General features: G+C 61.7%; 3 protein-coding genes across 4 annotated transcripts; all 3 read left to right on the top strand.

The window, feature by feature from the left end:
* The first annotated feature begins 1,757 nt into the window (after positions 1 to 1,757).
* LOC138731170 (receptor activity-modifying protein 2-like) lies at positions 1,758 to 4,753 on the top strand. Of its 2 annotated transcripts, none has more exons than XM_069876918.1 (6): positions 1,758 to 1,990; positions 2,751 to 2,789; positions 2,950 to 2,976; positions 3,223 to 3,364; positions 3,466 to 3,814; positions 4,665 to 4,753. In XM_069876918.1, the coding sequence occupies exons 1-5, from the start codon at positions 1,936 to 1,938 to the stop codon at positions 3,740 to 3,742; spliced, it is 540 nt and encodes a 179-aa protein (XP_069733019.1). In that variant the 5' UTR covers positions 1,758 to 1,935; the 3' UTR covers positions 3,743 to 3,814; positions 4,665 to 4,753. The 2 variants fall into 2 exon arrangements, with proteins under 2 accessions (XP_069733019.1, XP_069733018.1); XM_069876917.1 differs by having other exon boundaries at positions 4,126 to 4,717.
* A 389-nt stretch (positions 4,754 to 5,142) lies between these two features.
* RAMP2 (receptor activity modifying protein 2) lies at positions 5,143 to 9,034 on the top strand. The gene is made up of 4 exons (XM_069876919.1): positions 5,143 to 5,275; positions 6,632 to 6,742; positions 6,963 to 7,065; positions 8,575 to 9,034. The coding sequence occupies exons 1-4, from the start codon at positions 5,215 to 5,217 to the stop codon at positions 8,828 to 8,830; spliced, it is 531 nt and encodes a 176-aa protein (XP_069733020.1). The 5' UTR covers positions 5,143 to 5,214; the 3' UTR covers positions 8,831 to 9,034.
* Positions 9,035 to 9,509: 475 nt separating this feature from the next.
* Positions 9,510 to 13,541, top strand: VPS25 (vacuolar protein sorting 25 homolog). Its single transcript, XM_069877323.1, has 6 exons — positions 9,510 to 9,613; positions 9,938 to 10,083; positions 11,316 to 11,369; positions 11,683 to 11,771; positions 12,267 to 12,342; positions 12,866 to 13,541. The coding sequence occupies exons 1-6, from the start codon at positions 9,567 to 9,569 to the stop codon at positions 12,976 to 12,978; spliced, it is 525 nt and encodes a 174-aa protein (XP_069733424.1). The 5' UTR covers positions 9,510 to 9,566; the 3' UTR covers positions 12,979 to 13,541.
* Positions 13,542 to 14,320: the final 779 nt, after the last annotated feature.

Raw genomic sequence — 14,320 nt, 5'->3', positions numbered from 1 at the left:
GGCCACGCCCCCTCCTCATGGCTCCGCCCCCTCACCTCATGGCCCCGCCCCTCGGCCCCACCCCAAACTGCTATCCCAAGCCCGCCTCCTGGCCACGCCCCCTCCCCATGGCCACGCCCCCTCTACCGTGGCCACGCCCCCACCTCGTGACCAAGCCCCGTAGCCACGCCCCCGCCTCGTGGCCCCGCCCTAAACTGCGTGCCCTGAGCTCACCCATGGCCCCGCCCCCTCGTCCATGGCCCCGCCCCCACGCCACATCCCATAGGTTCGTGGCCCCGCCCCCGTCTCGTGGCCCCGCCCCTTAATCTCATGGCCCCAACCCACGGCCCCACCCCAAACTGCGTGCCCCAACCCTCCTCGTGGCCACGCCCCCGGGACTGTGGCCACGCCCCCTACCCTCATGGCTCCGCCCCTCGCCTATGGCCACGCCCCCTCGTCCATGGCCACGCCCCCTCTGTAGCCCCTCTGGCCACCCTGTAGCCCCGCCTCAAATCACAGGCTCCAATCCTGCCCCATGGCCACGCCCCATCCTATGGTTCCCCCCCCTCACCCCGCCCCTCCACCCTATGGCTGCTCCCCCTCGACTCATGGCCCCGCCCCTTGCCCAGTGATCCCGCCCCCGCGTTTAGACCACGCCTCCTAGTCTAAGCCCCGCCCCAATCGCACCCACACGCCCCGCCCCCTCGCATGGCCACGCCCCCTGTGAGCTAAGCCCCGCCCCCTCCCACCGCTGGTACCGGGAGAACCGGGGCTGCCCCGGTGTCCCCCCCAGCGGGGCTCTCCGTGCCCGCACCGGCAAGGTCTAAGATGCTAAGCTGGGTGGAAGCTGGATCTGCTGGAGGGTCGGGAGGCTCCAAAGGGATCTGAACAGGCTGGATCCATGGGCTGAGACCAATGGATGAGGTTTAACAAGGCCAAACGCCGGGTCCTGCACTTGGGGCACAACAACCCTGAGCAGCTCCAGACTAGGAGAAGTCTGGCTGGAAAGTGCCTGGAGGAGAAGGACCTGGGGGTGTTGGTTGGACATGAGCCAGCAGTGGCCCAGGTGGCCAAGAAGGCCAATGGCATCTTGGCTTGGATCAGAAACGGCGTGGCCAGCAGGTCCAGGAAGGTTCTTCTCCCTCTGGACTCGGCACTGGGGAGACCGCTCCTCGAATCCTGGGGTCAGTTCTGGGCCCTCACCACAAGAAGGATGTTGAGGCTCTGGAGTGAGTCCAGAGAAGAGAACGGAGCTGGGGAAGGGGCTGGAGAACAAGAGGAGCGGCTGCGAGAGCTGGGGGTGTTTAGCCTGGAGAAGAGGAGGCTGAGGGGAGACCTCATTGCTCTCTACAGCTACCTGAAAGGTAGTTGCCCAGTGCCCGGTTCCTTCTCCCCGAGCCGGTCCCGAGTGGAGCCTTTGGGGCAGCACTCGTCCCCCCGCGGCGCCGGGCAGGAATCATAGAATCATAGAATCACCAGGTTGGAAAAGACCCACCGGATCATTGAGTCCAACCATTCCCATCAATCACTAAACCACGTCCCTCAGCACCTCATCCACCCGTCCCTTAAACCCCTCCAGGGAAGGTGACTCAACCCCCTCCCTGGGCAGCCTCTGCCAGGGACCAATCACCCTTTCTGTAAAGATTTTTTTCCTAATGTCTAGCCTAAACCTCGCCTGGCGGCGCTTGAGGCCATTCCCTCTTGTCCAGGAAGGGGCTGGCGGCGGCGTCTTTCCTCTCCGGGGGCCCCGTCCTTCCCCTCCGCCCCCGCCCGGGTGAGCGCAGGGGACCAACAGGACAGCCGCATCCCGCATCCCGCATCCCGGGGCAGCTTCGCTGAGTCAGGCGAGGCGGGAGCCTGCGTGTCCGTCCCCTCCCTCCCCGGGCACCGGCTCGGGATCGGGATAAAGCCCGGGGAGCAACCCCAGCCCCGCCGCAGCGGTGCCGGCGGTGGAGGATGCTCCTCGGGATGCGGCTCCTCTGCCTCCTGCTCCTTCCTCTGCTCCAGCGGGGTAAGGGCAGCCCGGACCCGCGGCCACCGGGGGGTCCCCCCCATCCCAGCCCGGGGGGCAACTCCCCCAGCCCCTCCTGGCGTCCCCTTAGAGGATGCTCTGAACAGGGCTTGTCCCACGCTTCCCTGCCCGCGGGGTTCGTGTTTGCTCAGAAACCTCTCAGCCACGGTTGCAAATTTTTCACAAAAAGGGTCATTGGTCCCTGGCAGAGGCTGCCCAGGGAGGGGGTTGAGTCCCCTTCCCTGGAGGGGTTTAAGGGACGGGTGGACGAGGCGCTGAGGGACATGGGTTAGTGATTGATGGGAACGGTTGGACTCGATGATCCGGTGGGTCTCTTCCAACCCGGCGAATCTATGATTCTATGAAAGGCTGAGGCAGAGCCAGGAGCCTCCTACTCCCCTTCCCTCCCCTCAGCCCCCATCACCTCTGCTGTGCTCAGCTCGGCTGGGAAGGGAGAAGGGGTCTCACCAGACTGGGACCACCCTGGTTCAAGCCCTGGTGCCAGCTGGGCACTGGGGCTCTCCCAGCCAACACCAGTTCGGCACTGGGGTTGTCAAGCCAACACCAATTGAGCACTGGGGCTGTCGAGCCAACGCCAGTTGGGCACTGGGGCTGTCCCAGCCAACACCAGTTGGGCACTGGGGCTGTCCCAGCCAATACCAGTTGGGCACTGGGGCTGTCCCAACCAACACCAGTTGGGCACTGGGCTTGTCCCAACCCCAGCAGTGCAGCCCTGGCCCCCCATGTCTCCTTGCTGCAGGACACGGGGATGCTGAGTACGGGGACCTCGAGGATGAAGGTAAGATGCTGGTGCCATTGTCTCAGTGCGGCTCCATCTCTGGCTGCCACAGCGTCACTGCGGCTGTGGGCTCTGCTGCTGGTGGAGGTGGCACCTGCACCCCTGGGGGACAGAGTCCTGCAGGTTCTGCCAGCACCAACTGTGCCGTCTGTTCTTCCAGGTCTCTATCTGTACCTGGATGAGGATGGTGAGTAGAGCTGCCCTCCTGTCCTCCCCTCCCACCTTGGCTGAGTCCATGGGTCCCCAGCAGCCCCAGCGTGGGACCCCCACGATCACGCATGGAGCTCCCACACGGCAAACATGACTCCTGGTCCACACTGGGAAGAGCTGAGCGAGTTCCTCAGGGTGACCCCGAACAGCCTCCTCAAAACCAGGCCATGAGGGGAGAGCTGGGAGCAGGGCAGCATCCCATGGTCTGGCCGGTGCTTCGTAGAGCTGCCAGAGGTGCTGGGGGGGCCAGCCCTCTGCCAGGACACCTACCAGGACTGGATCTCCCTCTTCTGCTGGGTCCCTTTCCACGCCACCCTCATGACCATCCCTGAGGGCAGCCGCTGTCGCTGGGACCTGATCAGCAGGTGAGTCGGTGTCAGCCCCGGTGGTGCCAAATCCATGCTTGGAGCAGGGCCATGTGGGGGATGTGTCCCAGCAAACCAACCTCACAGCATCCTCTCCACAGCCCCTACAGTGAGCTCTCCGGCTGCACCCAGCTGCTGGCCCAGCTGCTCCCTTGCCCCTGGGCTGGTGATGTCCTCGACGCCTTCTTCCTGCAGGTCCACGCCGAATACTTCAGCAACTGCACAGGGACCGAGCTGCCTGTGCCGGGCGGGCTGTCCCCTGGGGTGACTGTGGTGGCAGCCATGGGGCTCGGTTGCCTCGTGCCTCTTGCAGCTGCCCTCACCCTCCACAGAGCCCAGAAAAGGGGCTCAAACCCCTGTGTGCTGCTGCCCCCGTGACCGCGAGGAGCTGGCAACAGACCCCTTCCCTCCCAGCACTGGGAATTCATGAGGAGGAGGAGTGGGCTGAGGGTGAGGAGGGCAGGGCAGAAGGGGAACGGGGGCTCTGGATGTCCCAGGGGACGGATGGAGGGAAGCTTGGGATGGGAAAGCAGCAGGAGAAAGGTCCCAGGCAGGGGGGTCCTGATCCTGCATGGGCTGAGCCTCTTCCTTGGCACCTGAGATGCCAGGCTGGGAGGGAGCTCCAGGCCTTGGACCATCCGGCAGCGCCCATCCCATCCCTGCCCATCCCATCCCTCTGCATCCCCTCCGGATGCCCCAGGAGGGGAGAGGCCATCCCAGCGCCGGGGCCGCGCTGAGATCACTGGGTGTCTCCCTGGCAGAGGCTCCCACCGCCCAGCCAGAGGCTCCAGCTGCTCCAACAAAGCCTGGGGGCTCCAGACCTGCAGCCCCCTGAGAGCTGGGACCTGATGGCTTCCAGATGTGGCCACTCGCCCCGCAAAGGTCCCACGGTGCCCCGGAGGTGGGTCAGGCAGCTCTGCCGGGACATTTGCCGGGGAGCGTGAAGCCTGGCAAAAATCGCTTTTCCACAGCAGGGAGGGTCCCTCCGAGCTGTGCTTCATCATGCTCCGATTCACGCTCTGCACGTCCCGTGGGTGGCTGTTAAAGGGAAAGCTTTGGGCTCGCGTTCTGCTCTGGGTTAGAGGTGAAACGAGCTCGCCTGGCCTCAGCCCTGTCCTCGAGTGGGAACATGGCAAAGCCCCGGGGCTGGGATCCTTCTCGGCTCCGCGGGGACATGCGGGTCCCGCCGGTGGGAGCTGTGCTGGGAGTAAGGGGCTCCGGCCAGGCTGGGTGGTGCAGAATGAAGGCGTCGCAGCTGAAAACCAGCGACGTTGGCCGAGTCTCTGCCCTTTCCTCCCAGCTGTGTTGACTTCACACCCGTGGGCAGATCAAGCCACCACCACTGCCCTTCGATGCCGGCCGTGGGGCAGGTGCCCAGGCGTTCCGAGAGCTGCGGCGTTGGGGCTGTGTGTCCCCCTGTCACCCCCGTGCCCGGGCTTGTCTGGGGGACGTTACGCTTCTCGATCCACTCCCTCCCGGCTGCCGGGCTGCCTGCCCTCCACGCAGGAGACGAGGGATTTCACAACCCAGCCCAGACAGGATTAAAGAGAAATACACAAGTAAACAAATAGCGGCCTCGTAAAACTGGACGTGCTGGGAGGGAAGCGGAGCCTCTGGGCTGCCGGGTGAGGCGTGGGGTGCCGGGGTGCGGGAGCGATGCCCGCGGTGGCCGGCACCGTGCTGGGTGGCAGCGGGGTCCTGCCGGGAGAGCGGCTTTAAAGCAGCGCTGAGCAATCTCATTTTTCACACGTCTCCTGTAGTCAAACTGCCCCTGTCAGAGGAAAGGAGTTGCTTCCTGTTATTTCCATTGAAATCCTTGTCCCGCTCGTTAGCCGGCAGGCTTTGGCAGGATGGCACCACGGGCGCAGAAGGGCTCTGGCCGGCTCTCCCGAGGGCTCCTGCTGCTCTGGGGTAAGTGCGAAGGGAGCGGGGCTGCGGATGCCGGCAGCAGGAGGTTCTGTGCCTCACCCCAGGCTGCCCTCCCACCCGTGGGGCCCGGGGCTGGGGTCTCGCACAGCCTGCTCCGCTGCCCACCCCGGCCAAGGGTGGTTGGGGTGGCCACGGCTGGTGGCAGGCGCGCAACAGGCACTGCGGGGTGTCCCCTGTCACGCTCCTCCCCGATCTTCTTGCACAAGAGGGGTTGGGGAGCCCTGCGAAGCCCTAGGGTGGGTTAGAAACCGTGGTGCCCCCGGCACAGAGGGGTTGGATGGGGCTCTTGGGGACAGAGGTGGGGACAGAGTGGGCTGCCCTCACCACAGCCTCTGTGCCAGCCCAGGAGCTCCCCATGGCCAGCGCCGGAGCTCCTCACGAGTGGCCCAGTCGTAGCCCACCATGCACCTGGTATCGCTGCCCACGCCACGAATGCTTGGCTGAGGGTGGAAGGTGGCCAGGACGGTTCCATCGGGCCAGCGGGCGAGCGGCTGGCAGGGTGGACGGAGGGACGTGCCCCACGCCCAGGACAGGCTGTGCTGGGTGTGGGGCAGATGGCGGGTGGAGGGGCTCTCCGGCAGCGCTGGGCTGCGGCCAACGCTTCCTCTTCCTGCCCCAGCCTTGTCCGGCTGCAACGCAGCTGCCCAGGGCCATGGGGTGGCCCCCACGCTGGCTCCTCGTGGGCACAGGGCATGGTTGTTTAGCCTGGAGAAGAGGAGGCTGAGGGGAGACCTCATCGCTCTCTCCAACTACCTGAAAGGAGGTTGTGGAGAGGAGGGAGCTGAGCTCTTCTCCCAAGGGACAGGGGACAGGACGAGAGGGAATGGCCTCAAGCTCCACCAGGGGAGGTTCAGGCTGAATATTAGGAAAAAATTTTTCACAGAAAGGGTCACTGGGCACTGGCAGAGGCTGCCCAGGGAGGTGGTAGGTTCACCTTCCCTGGAGGGATTTAAGGGACGGGTGGACGAGGCGCTGAGGGACATGGTTTAGTGATTGATGGGAATGGTTGGACTTGGTGATCCAAGAGGTCTCTTGCAACCTGGTGCTTCTATGATTCTATGATTCTATGCTGCTGGGACCCACGGCCCAGGCTTGGCAGCCCCCAGGCAGCCCCAAGAAACCTTTGGGCAGATGCCTACAGCCTGGCTGGCCCCTTCCCCACAGCCTCTGCCCTTCTAGGAGGGGTTGGATGCCCTGGCCCCACCACGTGCTGGGCGGTGTGTTTCCCTGCACCACAAATACCACCTCCAGTGCCCCCCAAGGAACATCTGAAACAAGTTCCCTCCTGCCCAGGCAGCCCTGTCAGCCCCTACCAACCCTGTCCCCTCCTCTCTGCAGTGTTGCTGGGGACCGGGTTCTGCCACGTGGACACTGAGGCGAAAGGGTTTGGCCAGGATGGCAGGACGAGCCCACCCGCGGCCAAGTTCAACTGGTCCGTCCAACTCATCGGTGAGTTGCATGGTTTAGTATTTGATAGGAATGGTTGGACTTGATGATCCAATGGGTCTTTTGTCCAACGGGGACAGCTGGCAGCAGGCTGTCTGGCATCTGGGCATCACCCTGGGACTACTGGGGGTTCCACCATGCCTGGGCACGTGTCTAGGTGCCAGGTACCCCCACAGGGATGGGCAGGGACATGGTGCCTGCACTCAGCGCTATTCCCCTGCAGAGGAGATGTACAGCAACTTGACGCAGAACTGCTGGGAGTACTTCGTTGACCTCATGAGTAACGTGACGGCATCGGAGCTGTGTGAGTGGAAAGTCATCAGCAGGTATGGCCTCAAGCTCCACCAGGGGAGGGTCAGGCTTGACATCAGGAAAAAAATTTTCATGGAAAGGGTCATTGGGCACTGTCAGAGGCTGCCCAGGGAGGGGTTGAGTCACCTTCCCTGGAGGGGTTTAAGGGACGGGTGGACAAGGCGCTGAGGAGCATGTGATTGATGGGAATGGTTGGACTTGATGATCCAGTAGGTCCTTTCCAACCTAGTGATTCTGTGATTCTGTACGGCTGGGGCAGTGGGATGGACAGAGAGACCTCCCAGGCTGCTCTGTGGGGCAGGTGGCTCTGAGCGGCTCCGAGGACGTCCCTGGCTGGGAAAGCGGCACATAGGGACCGTTTGAGGAAGCCATTGTCCCATCCACCCAAGAATAAATCCTATGAGAAGTGCCTGAGAGACCTGGGGCTGTTTAGCCTGGAGAGGAGGAGGCTGAGGGGAGACCTCATTGCTCTCTACAGCTGCCTGAAAGGAGGTTGTAGTGAGGTGGGTGTTGGTCTCTTCTCCCAAGCAACAGGTGATAATGAGAGAAAATGTCCTCAAGTTGCCTCCAGGGCAGGTTCAGATTGGACATGAGGGAAAATTTCTTCACCAGAAGAGTTCTCAGGCACTGGCAGAGGCTGCCCAGGGAGGTGGTGGAGTCCCCGTCCCTGGAGGTGTTAAAAGATAAGTAGACAAAGTGCTTAGGGATATGAGTTAGTAGTGGGCAGGTATGGTTGGGCTTGATGATCTCAAAGGTCTTTTCCAACCTAGAGATTCTGTGATCCCCATGGAGCAAGCTCCCAAGGTGGCAGAGAGCATCTGAGGGAGGCAGAACCCCTGGCCGTGCCGATAGCCACCAGGTCCTGGATAGAGTGACCCAGCGCCTGCATGTGTGAGGCTGGCTGTGGGGCATAGGGCAGCCCCTGAGTAACCTGGAGAGGTGGATGACCTGGAGAGGTCAATTCTGAGCCCCTCGCCACAAGAAGGATGTTGAGGCTCTGGAGCGAGTCCAGAGAAGAGCAATGAAGCTGGGGAAGGGGCTGGAGAGTAAGAGGAGTGTCTGAGAGAGCTGGGGGTGTTTAGCCTGGAGAAGAGGAGGCTGAAGGGAGACCTCATTGCTCTCTGCGACTACCTGAAAGGAGGTTGTGGAGAGGAGGGAGCTGGGCTCTTCTCCCAAGGGACAGGGGACAGGACGAGAGGGAATGGCCTCAAGCTCTGCCAGAGGAGGTTTAGGCTGAACATTAGGAAAAAATTTTTCACTGAAAGGATCATCAGACATTGGCAGAGGGAGGGGGTTGAGTCACCTTCCCTGGAGGTGTTTAAAAGACGGGTAGACGAGGTGCTCAGGGACATGGTTTAGCGGCAGAGAGGAATGGTTGGACTTGACGATCCTGTGGGTCTTTTCCAACTCAGTGAATCTGTGATCCTGTGCTGGGCTGGGGGGACACAGGGCCGTGCCTCTGGTGTCCTCCAGCTGCCAGGGGCCCTATGCCCACGTCCCCCTCCGCGTGGCTCTCTCCTCAGACCCTACAGCTCGCTGCAGTCCTGCCTGGAGGGCTGGGCCGACCGCCTGCGCTACGGCTACCCCAACGCGCTGGCCGAGCAGTACATCTTCCAAAGCCACCACCGCTACTTCCACAACTGCACCCTGGAACACCAGGTCTACTTTGACCCTCCCGAGGACGTGCTGCTGGCCATGATCATCGCCCCCATCTGCCTCATCCCCTTCCTCGTCACCCTGGTCATCTGGCGCAGCAAGGATGGAAAGGCACAGCCCTAGCGCCACGGCCTGGGCCCCCGCGGCCTGCGGCTAGCACCAAGCGGCCAGTGGTGGCCCTATGGGTCCTGGGTGCTGCCTCACATCTCGCAACCCCCTGGGGCTTGGCGGGGGGGGGGGGTGTCCCAGGGTTACCGGCTGCCAGTGGTTCCCCCAACCCTATTCCACTCCCAGCCTCATGGCTGGGGATTAAATGTTTCTCCCTCCCGTGCTTGGTGCTGGCTCTCCTGCTGTGGGCACTGAGCCTGCTCCTCTATGGTGCCTGGTGGGGCAGGGGGCACCCGCCATGGCGGGGGGGGGGGGCTTGGAAGGCGGGAAAGGGGGAGGGGGCGTGGCTTTCGGGAAAGGAGGCGTGGTTTCCGTGAGGGGCGGGGCCTAGGGAGGAGGAGGCAGGCCCTGAGGGGGCGGGGCTTCGTGAAGGCAGGATTGGGGTATGGTGGGGCGTGGCCTGATGGGGGCGTGGCTTCATAGCACTATTGTATATGAGGGGGCGTGGCTTCTGGTGAGGGGGCGTGGTTTGATAAGGCGAGGGGCTCCTGGGGCGGCGCTCGTGTGGGCGTGGCTTAGTGAAGGGGCGTGGCCTCGTGTGGGCGTGGCCTGCGGGGCTCCGTGCAAGGGGCGTTTCCGGGTGGGCGTGGTCTGCGGGCGGAAGGGGGCGGGGCCTAGGGCAGGCGGGCCGGAAGTGAGGCGGAAGCGGGCCGGAAGCGGCGCGCGCGCGGCGGTTCCGGCGGCGGCCGCGATGAGCTTCGCGTGGCCCTGGCAGTACAACTTCCCACCTTTCTTCACGTGAGACCGGGACCGGGACCGGGGAGAGCGGGAACAGGGGGAGGAGGACCGGGGCCGGTGTGCGGGACCGGGAGGAGCGGGGGGAACGGGACCGGGGGGACCGGGATCGGGACCAGGACCAGGGTGGAGGTGCGGGACCGGGAGGAGCCGGGGGAACAGGACCGGGGGGACCGGGAGGAGCCGGGGGATCAGGACCGGGGGGACCGGGATCGGGACGAGGGCGGAGGTGCGGGACCGGGAAGACCAGGACCGGAGGGAGCAGATCCGGGTGCTGAACCCCCAACCCGGGAACCACCCGTTCCCGGTGCTGACCAAGCCCCGCAGGTTGCAGCCCAACGGGGAGACCCGGCAGAAGCAGCTCTCGGCCTGGTGCACCTTGGCCATCGCCTACAGCCAGCAGCACCGGCTGCCCGCCATGACGGTGCGGGAGGCGCAGGACAGCCCGCTCTTCGCCAACCAGCGCCTGCAGCGTATCCTTCGGGGGCCGGTGCCCCCTTGCTCTCTCCCACCGTGCCTTTCCCTGGTGCTCCCACCCCACTCTGGGGATCCCTGGCTCTTCTTTCCTGCCCCACCCAACACCCCTGCTCCCCCTGCCCTTCTTTCCCTGTCCCCTGATGCACCCTGAACTGTTCCCCTCAATGCCCTCCTGATGTCCCCACGCTCTCTCACCTCCTGCTCCTCCTGATGCCCCCATGCTCTCTCCCCTCCTGCCCCTCCTGATGCCCCCACACTCTCTCTCCTCAACCCTCCTGCTGCCCCCATGCTCTCTCCCTTCAACCCTTCTGATGCCCCCACGCTCTCTCCCCTCCTGCGCCTCCTGATGCCCCCGTGCTCTCTCCCTTCAACCCTTCTGATGTCCCCGTGCTCTCTCCCCTCCTGCGCCTCCTGATGCCCCCGTGCTCTCTCCCTTCAACCCTTCTGATGTCCCCGTGCTCTCTCCCCTCCTGCCCCTCCTGATGCCCCCATGCTCTCTCCCCTTCTGCTCTCCTGATGCCCCCATGCTCTTCCCTCCTGCTCCTCCTGATGCCCCTGCGCTCTCTCCCCTCCTGCTCCTCCTGATGCCCCTGCGCTCTCTCCCCTCCTGCTCCTCCTGATGCCCCTGCGCTCTCTCCCCTCCTGCTCCTCCTGATGCCCCTGCGCTCTCTCCCCTCCTGCTCCTCCTGATGCCCCCATGCTCTCTCCCCTCCTGCTCCTCCTGATGCCCCTGCGCTCTCTCCCCTCCTGCTCCTCCTGATGCCCCTGCGCTCTCTCCCCTCCTGCTCCTCCTGATGCCCCTGCGCTCTCTCCCCTCCTGCTCCTCCTGATGCCTCCATGCTCTCTCCCCTCCTGCTCCTCCTGATGCCCCTGCACTCTCTCCCCTCCTGCTCCTCCTGATGCCCCTGCGCTCTCTCCCCTCCTGCCCCTCCTGATGCCCCCGTGCTCTCTCCCCTCAACCCACCTGGTGCCTCTGCCTCCCACCTGGTGCCTCTATGCCCCTGCCCCTACCTACCTGTTGTGTCTACAACCCTACCCTCCCTTTCAGCTGGTTCCCCCATGCTGTCTTGTCCCCAGTTCCCTGTCCTCCCCCTGACTCTGCTGCCCCCTGACGCTCCCTCGGTGCCCCTGTCCCCATGTCCTCCCCCCTCTGCCTGGTGCCCCCTGCCCACCACCCCTGCCCCTCTTCCCCCCTCACCCAGTGAGTGCCCCCTTAACCCCTGCCCAGGGAAGCTGCCACTGGAAGCCATCCAGGTGGTGCTAGAGGAGCTCCGTAAGAACGGTGGGTCTGTCTGTCTGTCTGTCTGTCTATCCCATGGCTGGTGCCCGAGCTGTAGTGAGTGGGCAGGAAGGGTGGGAGCCATGGATACGTCCATCCCGCTGCAGGAGCCGCACCACTTCCCAGCCAGGGTGGGAGGAAAAGGGAGCTGGAGAGGGAAATAAATCCCTGTGCGCATAGAAATGTTTCAATTGCTGATGGGGAGGGTAGGGCAGCTCCCAGGGCATCGTGTCAAGCACGTGTCATGAAATCTGTGGGTCTCCTTGTCACTGTGGGCTTGTGCTTTGATTAAATACCTTTTTGCTGTTGATTTTAGGGAACCTGGAATGGTTAGATAAGAACAAAACCAGTTTTCTGATCATGTGGAGAAGACCAGAAGAGTGGGGGAAGCTCATCTATCAGTGGGTGAGAACGCAGGCACTGTCTCGCCCCGCAGGCTGGGCTTTCCGTAACCGGGAATTCAGGTGCTGCTGGTCAAACAGACCACTGGAGTGTCCTGCTCTTGCTTCCTCATGGCTTTTTACCTTGTGCTTCCATTTCTCTCTGTGGCAGAGAAGCTTAGAGGTGTTAACAGCTTTGCTTTGAGCTGTGGCTGCACAGTCATCCGCTCCTGCTCCAGCTGTTCCATAGTGAGGCCAGAGAAGTGTTGCCTTCCTGCAGCACAAGTCCTTATTGCAAAACACGTGGGCAGAAAGAGCAGAGGGGCAGGGAAAAGGAACCGTCTTAGTTTCCTTAGGCGTTGTTTCTTGACTCTCTGGTGTCCCAGAGCATTTCCAGGATGTTTTTGCTCATTGAGTGCTGTCCACGTTCCATTTTGCTTGTGCTGAGATGTACAAGGGCTCATGCTGAGGATGTTAAATCACACGGGTGAGAGTTGCTGTATTGCTTTTACGTTTCCAGGTATCAAAGAATGGCTTGACCAACTCCGTATTCACGCTGTACGAATTAGCCAGTGGAGATGACACAGAAAATGAAGGTAGTGGTGCTTTCTGGAGCGGCTTTTCAGAGCACGCTTGATTTGCGCGCATAAACAGTTGATTCTCAGATTAGAGTTTACTAGATTAACTATTTTAAAATTGCTTATGCTAATTCATACCAATCAGAGCAGCATTTGACAGTGCTGAAGGCTTTTTTACCACTTTGCGTGAACGTCTCCCTTTGTTATCACTGTTTGTGTTTTAAGCCACCGTCGTGCCCAGTTCTGTGTCTGGCCTGAGGTGCGGGGTGGTTCATTGTTGTGCCGAGTGTCTGCGCTGCCTCTGAGACACTGTGACTCATTCCTTTCTGTCTGTTGACCTTCAGGCTTTGTTCCTGATGCAGGAATGTAGTGATGAGCCCCGTGACTCTGGATTTGCCATAGCGTTAAGGCACCAGAGTCTGAAAGGTGCTTCTCAGAACCCTCTGCTTCACTGCCACCGGCGCCTGGCCCTTGTGAGCCCCTTTGTTTCCTCATGTGAGTTTTTCTTTTCCCATTGATGAGGATCTCTGTCCTTCCTTAGAGTTCCACGGCTTGGATGAAACTATGCTGCTCCGTGCCCTGCAAGCTTTGCAACAAGAACACAAGGCTGAAATTATCACGCTGGACGATGGCCGAGGTGTCAAGTTCTTCTGACAGGAGCCCCTTCCCCTCCTCCCTGGCTGCCGAGGCAGTGGTGGCTGAGAAGGTTCGCTCTCCTGGCCTGGATTCAAGCCGTGACTGCAAGCAGCTGCACACTTGGGATTTCCCAGGACATGGAGAACCTGCAAAGCCTTCTAAAGACATGACTTTTTAGAAATATTCAGAGATCCCCTGTCTGTCTTTTGTCCTTGTTGATTGTGTTTGAGAGGCTAAAGCTGCTCTAGGCAGTTCTGAGAGGGACGAGCCAGAAGTGGAATAACGGGGCTGCTCCTTTTGCTGATCCCTGCTCCTCTGAAGGTGACGGAGCAGTCTCAGCTGGCTGGTGGGGCTTGGCCTCAAAGGGCGGGCACCTCCTTCCCTCCTTCCAGCTGCGTGCTGGGGCTCTGCAGTCCCCGCTGCTTTGCCAGGCAGGGTGAAAGCGAGCACAGGGACCTGTCTGTCGCAGCTGGGCTGTGGAGGACCCCGATGGCAGAGTGATACGTCCTTGCTGTGCAGCCTGGTGGAGCTGGATGCCCAGGAACTGATCTGAAGTAATTAAAACAAGATGTATTTATAGAGCAGCCTGAGTGGTTTCTTATATCTATATTTTTCCATCAGAAACAAAACCAGCGAACCAGATTCTTACCCTTCAGCCACAATTCCTTAGGCTGGCTTCCTTCCTTGCTGCACCAGACGAACACGGCAGAGTTCTGGTGAGGGTGGGCCTGCTGAGCCCCGCACCGAGTGGGAACCAGGCAGCACAAGTGCTTTTTTTCACATGCCAGAGCCACGAACGGTGCAGGCCCATCCTCAGAGCAACATTCACTTTTATTTTCCCTGTGAAATCCTCTTTAAGCAGATGCATTTGTTGCAGGGGTGTTGCTCTGCACAGCAGTGGCTTTCGGAGGCTGTGGCTGAGTTGGTAGGTTCTCAGTGCTGATATTGAATCATAGAATGGGTTGGAAGGGACCTTAAAGCCCATCCAGTTCTAACCTCCTGCCATGGGCAGGGACACCTCCCACTGGATCTGGTTGCTCCAAGTCCCATCCAACCTGGCCTTGAGCCCCCCCAGGGATGGGGCAGCCACCCCTGCTTTGGGCAACCCGGGCCAGGTTGTGTGAAGTACAACCAGCTTGTCTGGAACCGTGACCCCAGTACAGTTTTTGACTCAGTAAATCCTGAATCGCTGACCAGGCTAAGCTGGGCAGCTGTGACGGGGAAGGATGACGCCTGTTCCATTCTTTGCCTGAGCATTCGGTGCTTGCTGCAGGTGCCCTTCGATCAGACCCAGTGTGGTTGTTCTCAGGATCCTGGCAGGCTTTAGCCACCTGTCCCCAGCCAGAGCTGAGCAGCTTGT

This window comes from Phaenicophaeus curvirostris, chromosome 26 (assembly GCF_032191515.1).
Source record: "Phaenicophaeus curvirostris isolate KB17595 chromosome 26, BPBGC_Pcur_1.0, whole genome shotgun sequence".
In the NCBI taxonomy this organism is placed as follows: domain Eukaryota; kingdom Metazoa; phylum Chordata; class Aves; order Cuculiformes; family Cuculidae; genus Phaenicophaeus; species Phaenicophaeus curvirostris.
The sequence above is the reverse complement of the archived record's forward strand: the minus strand, read 5'-3'. Positions and strand labels throughout refer to the sequence as shown.